The sequence below is a fragment of the Schistocerca gregaria genome, chromosome 4, assembly GCF_023897955.1.
Source record: "Schistocerca gregaria isolate iqSchGreg1 chromosome 4, iqSchGreg1.2, whole genome shotgun sequence".
Lineage (NCBI taxonomy): Eukaryota > Metazoa > Arthropoda > Insecta > Orthoptera > Acrididae > Schistocerca > Schistocerca gregaria.
In genome coordinates this window covers 507,842,597-507,857,863 of record NC_064923.1, presented here as the reverse complement: position 1 = coordinate 507,857,863, position 15,267 = coordinate 507,842,597, and the positions used below count along the sequence as shown (strand labels likewise).

At 44.8% G+C, this 15,267-nt stretch overlaps 1 protein-coding gene across 1 annotated transcript in view; it reads left to right on the top strand.

The window, feature by feature from the left end:
• The window catches only part of LOC126267305 (retinol-binding protein pinta-like), a 107,049-nt gene that overhangs the window by 53,731 nt on the left and 38,051 nt on the right, over positions 1-15,267 (top strand). Inside the window, exon 4 of the mRNA XM_049972391.1 lies at positions 13,622-13,871. Within this exon, the coding sequence (XP_049828348.1) occupies positions 13,622-13,871 (250 nt within the window). The remainder of the gene's footprint in view (positions 1-13,621; positions 13,872-15,267) is intronic.

The following is a 15,267-nucleotide window of genomic DNA, read 5'->3' as shown; positions in this document are numbered from 1 at the left end:
TTGTCACAATCCTGTCCAATGACCTTCTGTCACGATCACGCAGTAACCACTGTCATCCCCGTTCTGATCTACCAAATGGTAGTTTTCCACTTTCACAGTATGTGGTACAAATATTCGATATGGCGTTGTTTGAAGGGCCAAGCATGTTTGTTACCTTTGTTATTGAAGCACCCATCATGCGAGCACCAAAAGCTTGCTCACGTTCGAGTCACACCCAAACCTCCAAATGTCAAGCATTCAGATTGCTACCAAACGTTGTGTGTCGATACGTTATCAACCAAAACACCGATTTAGTTTGTCCTCTATGCCGACGTTCAGTAGAACATGTGTAAACGGTAATTAAAAGTAGCAGAACTACAGAATATAGACAAACCATATCTCTAAGTTCTGAATGAGAAACTCTCAGGTGAGTGAGCTGATAGAGCGTAAAATTTGTCATGCTACAAGTCCCGATTTCGAAATCAGTCGGCCATGGTAGACTGCGGAACTGCCCAGAGCACAGGCCACCCGCTCTGCTCTGGGCGTTGTTTACCTCCGCGCCACGGTACTATTGTTTGTAGAGTCCACTACTGCCGTACCGCCTGGCGCATTCTTACCGCCGTGCGGCGAGCAAAGTAGCGTTTCAAGCCGAGCATCTGCGACCAAGACATTTTGAAGTTGACAACTTCATACGAGAGGATCTGCGTTTGAACCCCTGGATGTGATCGGAATATATTTTTCCATCACAGAAAGTGCTGCCGTGCGGTGTACCCATGCGGTCTAGGGCGCCTTGCCACGGTTCGCGCGGCTACCCCCCTCGGAGGTTTGAGCGCTGACTCGGGTATGGATGTGTGTGTTGTCCTCAGCGTAAGTTAGTTTCAGTTAGATTAAGCAGCGTGTAAGCCTAGGGACTGGTGAGCTTAACAGTTTTGTCCCTTAGGAACATACCACAACTTTCCAAAAAGTATTGTATACATCAAGGCATAGACGGAGGTGCTATGCGCTGAAGTTGTCCAACGATACGCCGCCACACTAAAATTTAAAAACCCTAATGGATACTGACAGGTTTCAGATAGATTATATAATGGTAAGAGAGAGATTTAGGAATCAGGTTTTAAATTGTAAGACATGTCCAGAGGTAGATGTGGACTGTATGAGCAGTAGATTAAAACTGAAGAAACTGCAAAAAGATGGGAATTCAAGGAGATGGGACCTGGATAAACTGAAAGAACGAGAGGTTGTACAGGGTTTCAGCGAGAGCATAAGGGAACAATTGACAGGGATGGGGGAAAGATATACAGTAGAATAAGAATGGGTAGCTTTGAGAGATGAAGTAGTGAAGGCCGCAGAGGATCTAGTAGGTAAAAAGAGAAGGGCTAGTAGAAATCCTTGGGTAACAGGATAAATATTGAATTTAATTGATGAAAGGAGAAAATATAAAAATGCAGTAAATGAAGCAGGCAAAAAGGAATACAAACGTCTCAAAAATGAGATCAACAGAAAGTGCAAAATGGCTTAGCAGGCATGGCTAGAGGACAAATGTAGAGGCTTATCTCACTAGGGGTAAGATAGATACTGCCAACAGGAAAATTAAAGAGACCTTTGGAGAAAAGAGAACCACTTGTATGAATATCAAGAGCTCAGATGGGAAACTAGTTCTAAGCAAAGAAGGGAAAGCAGAAAGGTGGAAGGAGTATATAGAGGGTTTATAAAAGGACGATGTACTTGAGGACAATATTATGGAAATGGAAGAGAATGTAGATGAAGATGAAATGAGAGATATGATACTGCATGAATAGTTTGATACAGCACTTAAAGATCTGAGTCGAAACAACGCCCCGGGTGTAGACAACATTCCATTAAAACTACTGACGGCCTTGCGAGAGCCAGTCCTGACAAAATCTAGTAGATAGTGTCGGAAGTTCCATGCGGCTTTTCGCGGGTGATGCTGTAGTATACAGAGAAGTTGCAGCATTAGAAAATTGTAGCGAAATGCAGGAAGATCTGCAGCGGATAGGCACTTGGTGCAAGGAGTGGCAACTGACCCTTAACATAGACAAATGAAATGTAGTACGAATGCATAGAAAGAAGGATCCTTTATTGTATGATTATATGATAGCGGAACAAACACTGGTAGGAGTTACTTCTGTAAAATATCTGGGAGTATGCGCGCGGAACGATTTGAAGTGGAATGAACATATAAAATTATTTGTTGGTAAGGCGGGTACCAGGTTGAGATTCATTGGGAGAGTCCTTAGAAAAGGTACTCCATCAACAAAGGAGGTCGCTTACAAAACACTCGTTCGACCTATACTTGAGTATTGCTCATCAGTGTGGGATCCGTACCAGATCGGGTTGACGGAGGAGATAGAGAAGATCCCAAGAAGAGCGGCGCGTTTCGTCACAGGGTTCTTTGGAAACCATGATAGCGTTACGGAGATGTTTAACAAACTCAAGTGGCAGACTCTGCAAGAGAGGCGCTCTGCATCGCGGTGTAGCTTGCTCGCCAGGTTTCGAGAGGGTGCGTTTCTGGATGAGGTATCGAATATATTGATTCCCCCTACTTATACCTCCCGAGGAGATCACGAGTGTAAAATTAGATAGATTAGAGCGCGCACGGCGGCTTTCAGACAGTCGTTCTTCCCGCGAACCATACGCGACTGGAACCGGAAAGGGAGGTAATGACAGTGGCATGTAAAGTGCCCTCCGCCACACACCGTTGGGTGGCTTGCGGAGTATAAATGTAGATGTAGATGTAAAACTCTACCATCTGGTGAGCAAGATGTATGAGACAGGCGAAATATCCTCAGACTTCAAGAAGACTATAATAATTGCACTCCCAAAGAAAGCAGGAGTTGACTGATGTGAAAATTACCGAACTATCAGTTCAATAAGTCACGGATGCAAAATACTAACGCGAATTCTTTACAGACGAATGGAAAAACTGGTAGAGGCCGACCTCGGGGAAGATCAGTTTGGATTCCGTAGAAATAATGGAACACGTGAGGCATTACTGACCCTACGACTTATCTTAGAAGCTAGATTAAGGAAAGGCAAACCTACGTTTCTAGCATTTGAAGACTTAGAGAAAGCTTTTGACAATGTTGACTGGAATATTCTCTTTCAAATTCTGAAGCTGGCAGAGGTAAAATACAGGGAGCGAAAGGGTATTTACAATTTGTACAGAAACCAGATGGCAATTATAAGAGTTGTGGGACATAAAAAGGAAGCAGTAGTTGGGACGGGAGTGAGACAGGGTTGTAGCCTATCCTCGATGTTATTCAATCTGTATATTGAGTAAGCAATAAAGGAAACAAAAGAAAAGTTAGGAGTAGGTATTAAAATCCATGGAGGACAAATAAAAACTTTGAGGTTCGCCGATGTCATCGTAATTCTGTCAGAGACAGCAAAGGACTTGGAAGAGCAGTTGAACGGAATGGACAGTGTCTTGAAAGGAGGATATAAGATGAACATCAACAAAAGCAAAACTAGGATAATGGAATGTAGTCGAATTAAGTCGGGTGATGCTGAGGGAATTACATTAGAAAATGAGACACTTAAAGTAGTAAAGCAGTTTTGCTATTTGGGGAGCAAAATAAATTATGATGGTCGAAGTAGAGAGGATATAAAATGTAGACTGGCAATGGCAAGGAAAGCGTTTCTGAAGAAGAGAAATTTGTTAACATCGAGTATAGATTTAAGTGTCAGGAAGTCGTTTCTAAAAGTAATTGTATGGAGCGTAGCCTTCCATGGAAGTGAAACATGGGCGATAACTACACTCCTGGAAATTGAAATAAGAACACCGTGAATTCATTGTCCCAGGAAGGGGAAACTTTATTGACACATTCCTGGGGTCAGATACATCACATGATCACACTGACAGAACCACAGGCACATAGACACAGGCAACAGAGCATGCACAATGTCGCCACTAGTACAGTGTATATCCACCTTTCGCAGCAATGCAGGCTGCTATTCTCCCATGGAGACGATCGTAGAGATGCTGGATGTAGTCCTGTGGAACGGCTTGCCATGCCATTTCCACCTGGCGCCTCAGTTGGACCAGCGTTCGTGCTGGACGTGCAGACCGCGTGAGACGACGCTTCATCCAGTCCCAAACATGCTCAATGGGGGAGAGATCCGGAGATCTTGCTGGCCAGGGTAGTTGATTTACACCTTCTAGAGCACGTTGGGTGGCACGGGATACATGCGGACGTGCATTGTCCTGTTGGAACAGCAAGTTCCCTTGCCGGTCTAGGAATGGTAGAACGATGGGTTCGATGACGGTTTGGATGTACCGTGCACTATTCAGTGTCCCCTCGACGATCACCAGAGGTGTACGGCCAGTGTAGGAGATCGCTCCCCACACCATGACGTCGGGTGTTGGACCTGTGTGCCTCGGTCGTATGCAGTCCTGATTGTGGCGCTCACCTGCACGGCGCCAAACACGCATACGACCATCATTGGCACCAAGGCAGAAGCGACTCTCATCGCTGAAGACGACACGTCTCCATTCGTCCCTCCATTCACGCCTGTCGCGACACCACTGGAGGCGGGCTGCACGATGTTGGGGCGTGAGCGGAAGACGGCCTAACGGTGTGCGGGACCGTAGCCCAGCTTCATGGAGACGGTTGCGAATGGTCCTCGCCGATACCCCAGGAGCAACAGTGTCCCTAATTTGCTGGGAAGTGGCGGTGCGGTCCCCTATGGCACTGCGTAGGATCCTACGGTCTTGGCGTGCATCCGTGCGTCGCTGCGGTCCGGTCCCAGATCGACGGGCACGTGCACCTTCCGCCGACCACTGGCGACAACATCGATGTACTGTGGAGACCTCACGCCCCACGTGTTGAGCAATTCGGCGGTACGTCCACCCGGCCTCCCGCATGCCCACTATACGCCCTCGCTCAAAGTCCGTCCACTGCACATACGGTTCACGTCCACGCTGTCGCGGCATGCTACCAGTGTTAAAGACTGCGATGGAGCTCCGTATGCCACGGCAAACTGGCTGTCACTGACGGCGGCGGTGCACAAATGCTGCGCAGCTAGCGCCATTCGACGGCCAACACCGCGATTCCTGGTGTGTCCGCTGTGCCGTGCGTGTGATCATTGCTTGTACAGCCCTCTCGCAGTGTCCGGAGCAAGTATGGTGGGTCTGACACACCGCTGTCAATGTGTTCTTTTTTCCATTTCCAGGAGTGTAGTTTGGACAAGAAGAGAATAGAAGCTTTCAAAATGTGGTGCTACATAAGAATGCTGAAGATTAAATGGGTAGATCATATAACTAATGAGGAGCTATTGAAGTACATGAGAACAATAGATCCCCTGCAGCTATTGTCACCATTCCTTCTTCCCCCACTCTGACCGTAAACGACTGTCATATGTCTTCAGCTTCAGCATCCTGGGCCAATGACGTTGAAGAAGGAGTGGATCAGACCACCAGCTTGTCGGAGCATGTGCATCCCACAGAGGTGACTGAGCCGGCGCCCTGCTGTAATCGTGACCAATGTAGGAGATCTGGTGGGTCTGCACCTGCAGGATGCTTCCATCACGCATTCTGCATCAACTGCAAGGGACCATACGAAGCAATATCGTGTCGCCACAATGAACCTTGCCGACATCTGAGCCTCTCACAAACTGGCCATGTTCCGAGGCACCATCTAGTCTCAGATATTTGAAACGTTCCCTTTGAAAAATTATACAAGACTGTGCTTAAACTGACACACAATATTTTTTTATCGCAACGCAGTCTGACTTTCAGTAATCCCTACAAAAGAATGGCCCTGACTAAAATTAACCTATACGTTTCACAAATCACTTACCTCACAAAAATTTTCGTTACTCAAACTACTGCAATCTACATCTACATGACTACTCTGCAATTCACATTTAAGTGCTTGGCAGAGGGTTCATCGAACCACAATCATACTATCTCTCTACTAGTCCACTCCCGAACAGCGAGCGGGAAAAACGAACACCTAAACCTTTCTGTTCGAGCTCTGATTTCTCTTATTTTATTTTGATGATCATTCCTACCTATGTAGGTTGGGCTCAACAAAAGATTTTCGCATTCGTAAGAGAAAGTTGGTGACTGAAATTTCGTAAAAAGGTCTCGCCGCGACGAAAAACGTCTATGCTGTAATGACTTCCATCCCAACTCGTGTATCATATCTGCCACACTCTCTCCCCTATAACGTGATAATACAAAACGAGCTGCCCTTTTTTGCACCCTTTCGATGTCCTCCCTCAATCCCACCTGGTAAGGATCCCACACCGCGCAGCAATATTCTAACAGAGGACGAACGAGTGTAGTGTAAGCTGTCTCTTTAGTGGACTTGTTGCATCTTCTAAGTGTCCTGCCAATGAAACGCAACCTTTGGCTCGCCTTCCCGACAATATTATCTATGTGGTCCTTCCAACTGAAGTTGTTCGTAATTTTAACACCCAGGTACTTAGTTGAATTGACAGCCTTGAGAATTGTACTATTTATCGAGTAATCGAATTCCAACGGATTTCTTTTGGAACTCATGTGGATCATCTCGCACTTTTCGTTATTTAGCGTCAACTGCCACCTGACACACCATACAGCAATCTTTTCTAAATCGCTTTGTAACTGATACTGGTCTCCGGATGACCTTACTAGACGGTAAATTACAGCATCATCTGCGAACAATCTAAGAGAACTGCTCAGATTGTCACCCAGGTCATTTATATAGATCAGGGACAGCAAAGGTCCCAGGACGCTTCCCTGGGGAACACCTGATATCACTTCAGTTTTACTCGATGATTTGCCGTCTATTACTACGAACTGCGACCTTCCTGACAGGAAATCACGAATCCAGTCGCACAACTGAGACGATACCCCATAGATCCGCAGCTTGATTAGAAGTCGCTTGTGAGGAACGGTGTCAAAAGCTTTCCGGAAATCTAGAAATACGGAATCAACTTGAGATCCCCTGTCGATAGCGGCCATTACTTCGTGCGAATAAAGAGCTAGCTGCGTTGCACAAGAGCGATGTTTTCTGAAGCCATGCTGATTACGTGTCAATAGATCGTTCCCTTCGAGGTGATTCATAATGTTTGAATACAGTATATGCTCCAAAACCCTACTGCAAACCGACGTCAATGATATAGGTCTGTAGTTAAATGGATTACTCCTACTACCCTTCTTGAACACTGGTGCGACCTGCGCAATTTTCCAATCTGTAGGTACAGAGCTATCGGTGAGCGAGCGGTTGTATATGAGTGCTAAGTAGGGAGCTATAGTATCAGCGTAATCTGAAAGGAACCTAATCGGTATACAATCTGGACCTGAAGACTTGCCCGTATCAAGCGATTTGAGTTGCTTCGCAACCCCTAAGGTATCTACTTCTAAGAAACTCATGCTAGCAGATGTTCGTGTTTCAAATTCTGGAATATTCCATTCGTCTTCCCTGGTGAAGGAATTTCGGAAAACTGCGTTCAATAACTCCGCTTTAGCGGCACAGTCATCGGTAACAGTACCATCGGCACTGCGCAGCGAAGGTATTGACTACGTCTTGCCGCTTGTGTACTTTACATACGACCAGAATTTCTTCGGATTTTCTACCAAATTTCGAGACAATGTTTCGTTGTGGAAACTATTAAAGGCATCTCGCATCGAAGTACGTGCCAAATTTCAAGCGTCTGTAAATTTTAGCCCATCTTCAGGATTTCGCGTTCTTCTGAACTTCGCATGCTTTTTCCGTTGCCTCTGTAACAGCGTTCGGACCTTTTTTGTGTACCACGGGGGATCCGTTCCATCTCTTACCAATTTATGAGGTATTAATATCTCAATTGCTGTTGCTACTATATCTTTGAATTTGAGCCACATCTCGCCTACATTCGCATAGTCAGTTCGGAAGGAATGGAAATTGTCTTTTAGGAAGGCTTCTAGTGACACTTTATCCGCTTTTTTAAATAAAATTATTTTGCGTTTGTTTCTGATGGGTTTGGAAGAAACGGTATTGAGCCTAGCTACAACGACCTTGTGATCACTAATCCCTGTATCAGTCATGATGCTCTCTATCAGCTCTGGATTGTTTGTGGCTAAGAGGTCAAGTGTGTTTTCGCAACCATTTACAATTCGCGTGGGTTCGTGGACTAACTGCTCGAAATAATTTTCGGAGAAAGCATTTAGGACAATCTCGGAAGACGTTTTCTGCCTACCACCGGTTTTGAACAAGTATTTTTGCCAACATACCGAGGGTAGGTTGAAGTCCCCACCAGCTATAACCGTATGAGTGGGGTATTTATTTGTTACGAGACTCAAACTTTCTCGAGCGCCACTACTGCCAGCTAAATAAAAGATTCAAACTACGGAAGGCACTAACTACTGATAGGGATAGTTAGCAAATGAAAGATTTTCATAGAGAACAAACAATGTATTTACCTTAATATCATCAAAAGTCAGTATATATATAGCAGTTCATGACATCCAGTCTTACAAATTTCAAAACTCCGCCATTTCTCTCCTCACATCCACCACTGCTGGCGGCTCACCTCCAACTGCGCAACGCTACGCGCTGTTAACAGCCAACTGCCCAACACTACAATAGCAGCCACAGACTGCACACGGCACAGCCAGTGATTTTCATACAGAGCGCTACGTGGAGTTACCAATAGGACAACCTAAATAGTCTACTTACATATTGAAGTCCTACATGAGGTGTTCTTCGCTGACTTCAATGTGGCCCGCAGGTACACCACCTACGTTAATCACTCCTCCGACACTGGTAGTGGTATCACCATCCTCCAAAGCGATGGGCTCCCTGCAGAGGATGTTGCATACCTCCCAGCATCATTAACATCTACACACCACTCGGCTCTAGCCGCCGTCATGACCGACATATATTGCTCGCAGGGCCACAAGACGATCTTGTGCTCAGTGGAGATTTTACCTCGACACTAGGATCCGCTGACCAATTCCCACAGCATTCACCTTGTGTGGCCCTCTTGATGGTCATCGATCGCCTGCGACTTACTGACACCTGGAGAAAGCTCCACAGAACCCAGCTGGGTTACACATTTTGCAATGCTCATTCATCTCGGCGCATAGGCCACATCTACCTCACCCATCCTCTTGCCGAAGGCACCCAACATGCAGAAGTCTGCCCCATGGGCTTTTTAGACCATGAAGTATACATCTGCGGCGCCACTCTCGTCCGACAGCATTTGTGGCATAGTCGTGGTCTGTGGAAATCACCTGATCTCCCCAGACTGTCGCCATATGGTCCAGGAAGCATGGGCATGATGCTGGTGTCATCACGACACCTATGACTCTACCTCATCTTGGTGGCTCTCTTCCGCAAAGCCGACCATCCATAAAACATTGATGAGCTATGGCAAGGAAGCCAAGACGTGGTGTACAAATACATAGCAATTTTGTTATTCAATTCTTTGTGACTGTTTGACGATGCCTTTATCGTCAGCCAGGCAGATGGTGGTACACCAAACAAAGGTGCAGATATCCTTGATCATGCACCTCACCTACAAGGCTCTGTAGTCTGATCTCAGACCTCTAATCATATACCCCAAGAACATCCATCGATGTATCATCTCCTCTGGGAAGACACAGGGCTCTGATCCACATCCTCATTGACGTGGAAGGCCACCTTCATGAGACCCAACAAACCATTGGCCATGCTCTCCACAATCATTTCGCTGGATTGTATTCAGCTGTACCGAATTCCATGGGACTGATCACAGAGATCGCACAACTTACTACAAGCACTCTCCCGGTGGAGGTAGCGCATGAACTCCAAGAAGACATGACCACAGGTGAAGTACTCGATGCTATCAAGGCGGGATCTGATAACAGATCTCCAGGGCCTGATGGTATCCCCATCAATTTTTACAAAAGTTTGAATTCTTTGTTGGCTTCCACATGGACGACCATCGCGCATGAGCCGATGTCCCCAACGACAGTGGTCCCTAACATCTTCCTCAATGGCACCATTATAACCATTCACAAACAGCATGGGCAATCGAGAGTCCATGGTTATCGACCAATCATGTTGCTGACAGCGATATGAAAATATTTACACTGTTGCCAGCATCACGACTCGTGAAGGTCGCACCTTACATCACCTTCAGCGACCAGAGTTCCCTAGGAGGCAACAATAATATCCGTACAACCCTTTGCCATTACAGATACATGATACCTTTTGCTCATCATTAACGTCTCCCTGGTGGCTTGGCATCGCTGTACTTTAGCCAGGCCTTCTACTATGTCGACCACTCCTATTTGTGATCAGTTCCTCAACATATGGGTTTCCCTGGCGGGTCCTGGTGTCGAATTGAAGTCTCCACCGAGCACCAGATCATCCTGTGGCTCTGTGAAAAGCGGTGTGACCTCCTTGGTGAAGAATGTATGTCGGTCACGACGGCGGCTAGATCCGGGCGATGCGTAGATGTTAATGACACCCACGCCAAATAGAGTGAAGCCTCATACCCTGTACAGTTGGGAGGTATGCAACATCCTCAGCAGGGAGCCCATATCTTAGGAGGATGGCTACACACTACTAGTGTCGGAGGTGTGAGAAACGTAGGTGGTATACCAGGGGGCACTTGGAAATCAGTGACGAACACCTCCTGCAGAGTAGATGGTGCCAGTTTGTGAGGGACTCAGATGTTGGAAAGATTCACTGAGGCGCCACGATATTGCTATACTCGTCTGGGTGACGGCATAACAACTAGTTCGACGTCCATGGTTCAAGCAGGATCAACCGCCACGGTCCTGGGAGTGAATGTTTCTGGTGCGAGCACTGGGGGTGACGCCATGCAGGTTTCGTCGACGTGTTGTGGCGCGTTGGGTGGCGTTGACGAGCCTGCAGGTGTATTCTGAAGTGACGTTGCAGAACTCTGTGTTACCTTCGCGTAGCTGAACATCGATGCCGGGGTTACTGCACCCAGTGGTGTGCGTATTATACGTCGGCAAAAACATTCCGACCAGACATGTGCTTCCTGGTCACATGTGAAGCACGTTCATAGCTGGCCAACGTACATGACAATGGCCCGCACATGGTCAATCATCAGGTACGAAGGAATGTGTTTCGTCAGCTCAGTTTTGATCTGCCAGACGCCATTTAACACTGGGTAGGTCGTAAATCTTTGCCACCTCTCCGCTAGGTGACCCAAGACGTTTCGATATGGCTGGAAAGTGACTATGACCACCTACTGAGGCACCTCGTATGGGAGATCAAACACACCACGTGGTCCATTGTCACTGCATCTACGTGTCCATTAGAATGTTTAAATTTTATTGTGGCAGCGTATCGTTGGACAACTTCAGCACATATCGCCTCCGTCGACATCTTGATGTATACAACAGTTTCTGTGTTGGAAAAAGGTATTCTGATCAACTTCAAAAGTTCTTGGTTGTGGATGTTCGGCCTGTAACGTCTACTTTGATCGTTGCAGGTCGTAAGAGTGCGCCATGAAGTACCGTAGTAGTGAACTCTTTAAACACGAGTACCGCGGCGCAGAAAGTAAACAACACCGAGAGCGGAGCGCTTGGCCTGCGCGTGGGACAGTTCCGCAGGCTATCACGGCTGAGAGCCGACTGATTTCGAAATTGGGACCTCTAGCACGACAATCTGACGTCCTACCAACTAACCTACCAGGGATCTTTGCATTCAGAGCTCACAGATATGGTTTGCCTATACTCCGTAGTTCTGGGGTTACTTTCAATTACCTTTAAGCATGTTCTACTGCACGACAGCACACAGCACAAACTAAATCGGTGTTTTGGTTGATAATGTATCGACACACAACGTTTGGTAGCGATCTGAGTTTCTGACATCTGGAGGTTTAGTTGTAAGTGGACTCTAACGTGAGCAAGCTGTTGGTGCTCGCATGGCGTGTGCTTCAGTAACCAAGGTAGCCGAAGTGTTTCGTGTTTCAAAAGGCACCGCATCGGAGATTTGTACCAAATACCGTGAAAGTGGAAAACTACCATTCGCTAGGTGAGAACGGGGACGAAAGTGCCTGTTGATTGATCGTGATAGACGGTCACTGAAGAGGATGAGGCAATGATTTGTGAACAACAACAACCCTGAAAAGGACTGGCCTGCTCAGACTCCTGACCTGAACCTGGTGAAACTCCTTTGGGGTGCATTAGACCGTTGACTTCGCTCCAGATCCCAGTGTCCTACCTTACTACCCTCTCTGGTTTCTTGCCTTGAGGAAGAACGGGCTTCTCTTTCTCCACAGACTATAGACACTCTCATTCAAAGTTTCTCCATCAGAGTTCAAGCTCTCATAATGACTAAGAATGGACACACACCACATTGGTGTCAAATATTACAGTCTTGCTGCCATATTGAGAGTAATTTGTTATAGTTTTGCTGTAGCTTTTTCCGCGCGACTGCTACGGTCGCAGGTTCGAATCCTGCCTCGGGCATGGATGTGTGTGATGTCCTTAGTTAAGTTAGGTTTAAGTAGTTCTAAGTTCTAGGGGACTGATGACCACAGATTATAAGTACCATAGTGCTCAGAACCATTTGAACCATTTTTGCTGTAGCTTTCGCCAGTCATTAATGAAAGGCAAGAATTCCTTTGATAATAAAGTGAAAGACTTAAGTGCATAATGGGAAACTGTGTGTAAAAGCATTCCATCAGCTGAAAGGTGTCCACAGAATGTGCACTGCACAGATTCGGAAACATTTCATGTAATAACTGTCTGAGATTCCAAAGCACACATTGGATCATGGGAACAGGTGGCAAGGATTCGTATTCAGTTCCAGAGTGAAACTGAAGGCGCAGTCCGAACTATAGAGCCATTATTATGTGCTCGGTTGCTATTCAGTCTATTGGTTTAAACAACCAGCCCACAGCCGGTCACACGCTTCAATTCCATTATTACATCGGCGGTTGTGAGACAGGCCGAGCACTTACAACCTGTTCTTAGTGTTTCTTCTTCTCGGTTGACAGATGGAAGCTGAGAAATCGATCTGTGTAGCGGGCTTAACACCCTTGATTTGGTTCGACATTTTGCGAGTTATAATCAATCTACTTCAGGTTCTGTTAGATTTATCCCCCGCCACCTTCCCGAATTCCATAAAGAAAACGCCCTCCAGAAGTTGTGTAGTGTGCAAATATAGGAAAAAGAAAAGTTATAGACGGTATGAGTGTGAGAAACGTCTAGTTTCGCTCTACTTACTCGTATTTTTTGGGTATACCACACAAAAATAAAATTTTAAAACATTATATCTTCACTCCCCATCACTTCCATAGATGTTAAGGATAGTTTTATAAAGCAATCCTATTAAAAAATTTATAATTTTGAAACAAAGTGTTTAAGGCAAAATTTTCTGTTCGTCGTAAATTTAAACAGTAAATAAAGGATCGGCTGTGAGGAAAAACATTAGTAGGATTAGTAGGTCAATGAATTAACAAAGTGGGCATACAAGGTACCACTCTGCCCAACGCTTATCTTATCTAACTTTTTGGCAGAGGACAGTGGCTCAGTGCAGTTGTTTTGAAATCTGAGACGAGACAGCTTGATTTATCATTTGCGAATTAAACAGTGGTAGTTAAGTTATAATACTTTATATACTACTATATAAAGTATGGTTTCACACATATGGCTTCCATGTCAGCAAACTGTTTCACTTTTCATTTGCAGGACTGTGGTCACAGTTCCACTCATGACGGAAGACTGCAACCGTGTTAGCTGCCTCTTGAACATAACCCCCGATGCTTCAATCCTGAACTTGCCGCAGGCAATAAAGGCCATGTTGATGGCGGTAGAGTTCATGCTCTCGTTTGACTACTCTGTTGGTTACATATTTTTAGTTGATTTGAAGAACGTGACCGCTGCACATGTCACCAAGGCAAGTGTGCGTGACATCTGGAGCCTGGAAACTATCTCCAGGGTACGTTTCTCTCGGTGATCACTAAGTTTCTTTTAATTTAGTTTCCATTACCCTTTAAAATAAGTACTTATAGGTGGAAACCTAGATTAATTTATTTAACTAAGTTTTATGAACAAAACACAAATTTGAATTAGGTTTTCTTTACTGTAACCAGTTTCGGCCCAATGAAGCCACCTTAAGATTAAAATATAAGAGAGTTTTTTACTATCGTCAGTGTGCATCGTCCCAACTGCAGCTGCGTACTGCACATAATTTGCAATGAAGATATCGCAGTACAGCCTCAAGTTGGATGGTAACGGAAAAAACAATTAGTACAGAACTTTGATAAGAAAGAAGGACACAAAAATATTTCCAAATTATGTTTCAGCAGAATAAGCAACACAGTGTTTTTACCAAACGTAGTAAAAATGATAATGCACCAATTAAAGTTTATTTTGTGATAGATAATAAACTGCAAAAGAGAAAATAGCATTTTTGGACAAAGAGTTCTTCACGATAAGTGTTATTAATGCGACAATTTCTCGAAGAAATCAGGGTAAAGGATGAAACTAACTCTTCAGTTATTTTTATTAGAGACCGACCCACCAAATTTTCCCTGAGGAAGACAACTCAGACTTAGAAGACAACTCAGACTTAACCTATTCATTTATTACCCACAGTATACAATCCCAATGCAGTCTGACTGCTATATATTGAAAATATGCCTCCCAATAATTAACCCAAAAGAATGGCCCTGAATTGCAAGAAATCCCAACAATAATACAAATCCAAGAAAGTATGAAATTAAAGAAATATGAAACTACCTCCGACTCTGTTACTTGCCTAAACTCATTTCAATCACAAACCTCAATATTGCAAACCCCATTCTTTTTCATAAAAATATTAAATATTTAATTAGTTGCAAAAGCGACTGCGAGATAATTAGTGCAAATCCACATGCATGCCACAACTTCTTTGCCCATGACAATACAATATAAAAATAAGAAACGTCAACTACAAAGAAAATTCCCTACATACATTTACGTGATAGCAGTAAATAATAACTAGTTTCTAATCATGCTCTAATTATTCAAACTACAAGGAAATCAGAAGATTACAAAGCGGTATTCTGCAGGGTCGCCAGGTGAAACTACCTCTTTAATTATTTTTATTGAACACTAATCTACCGAATTTTCCCTGAAAAAAGCAACTCACACTTACCTGCAATATACAAGCTCAACGCAATCTGGCTGTTACACATTGACAACATGACTTCCTATAAGTAACACAGAAGCATGGCCCTGAATTGCAAGAAATCCTAACAATAATACAATTCCAAAAAATATGAAATTAAATAACTATGAAACTACCTCCAACTTTGTTAATTGCCTAAACTTATTTCATTCACGAATCCCAA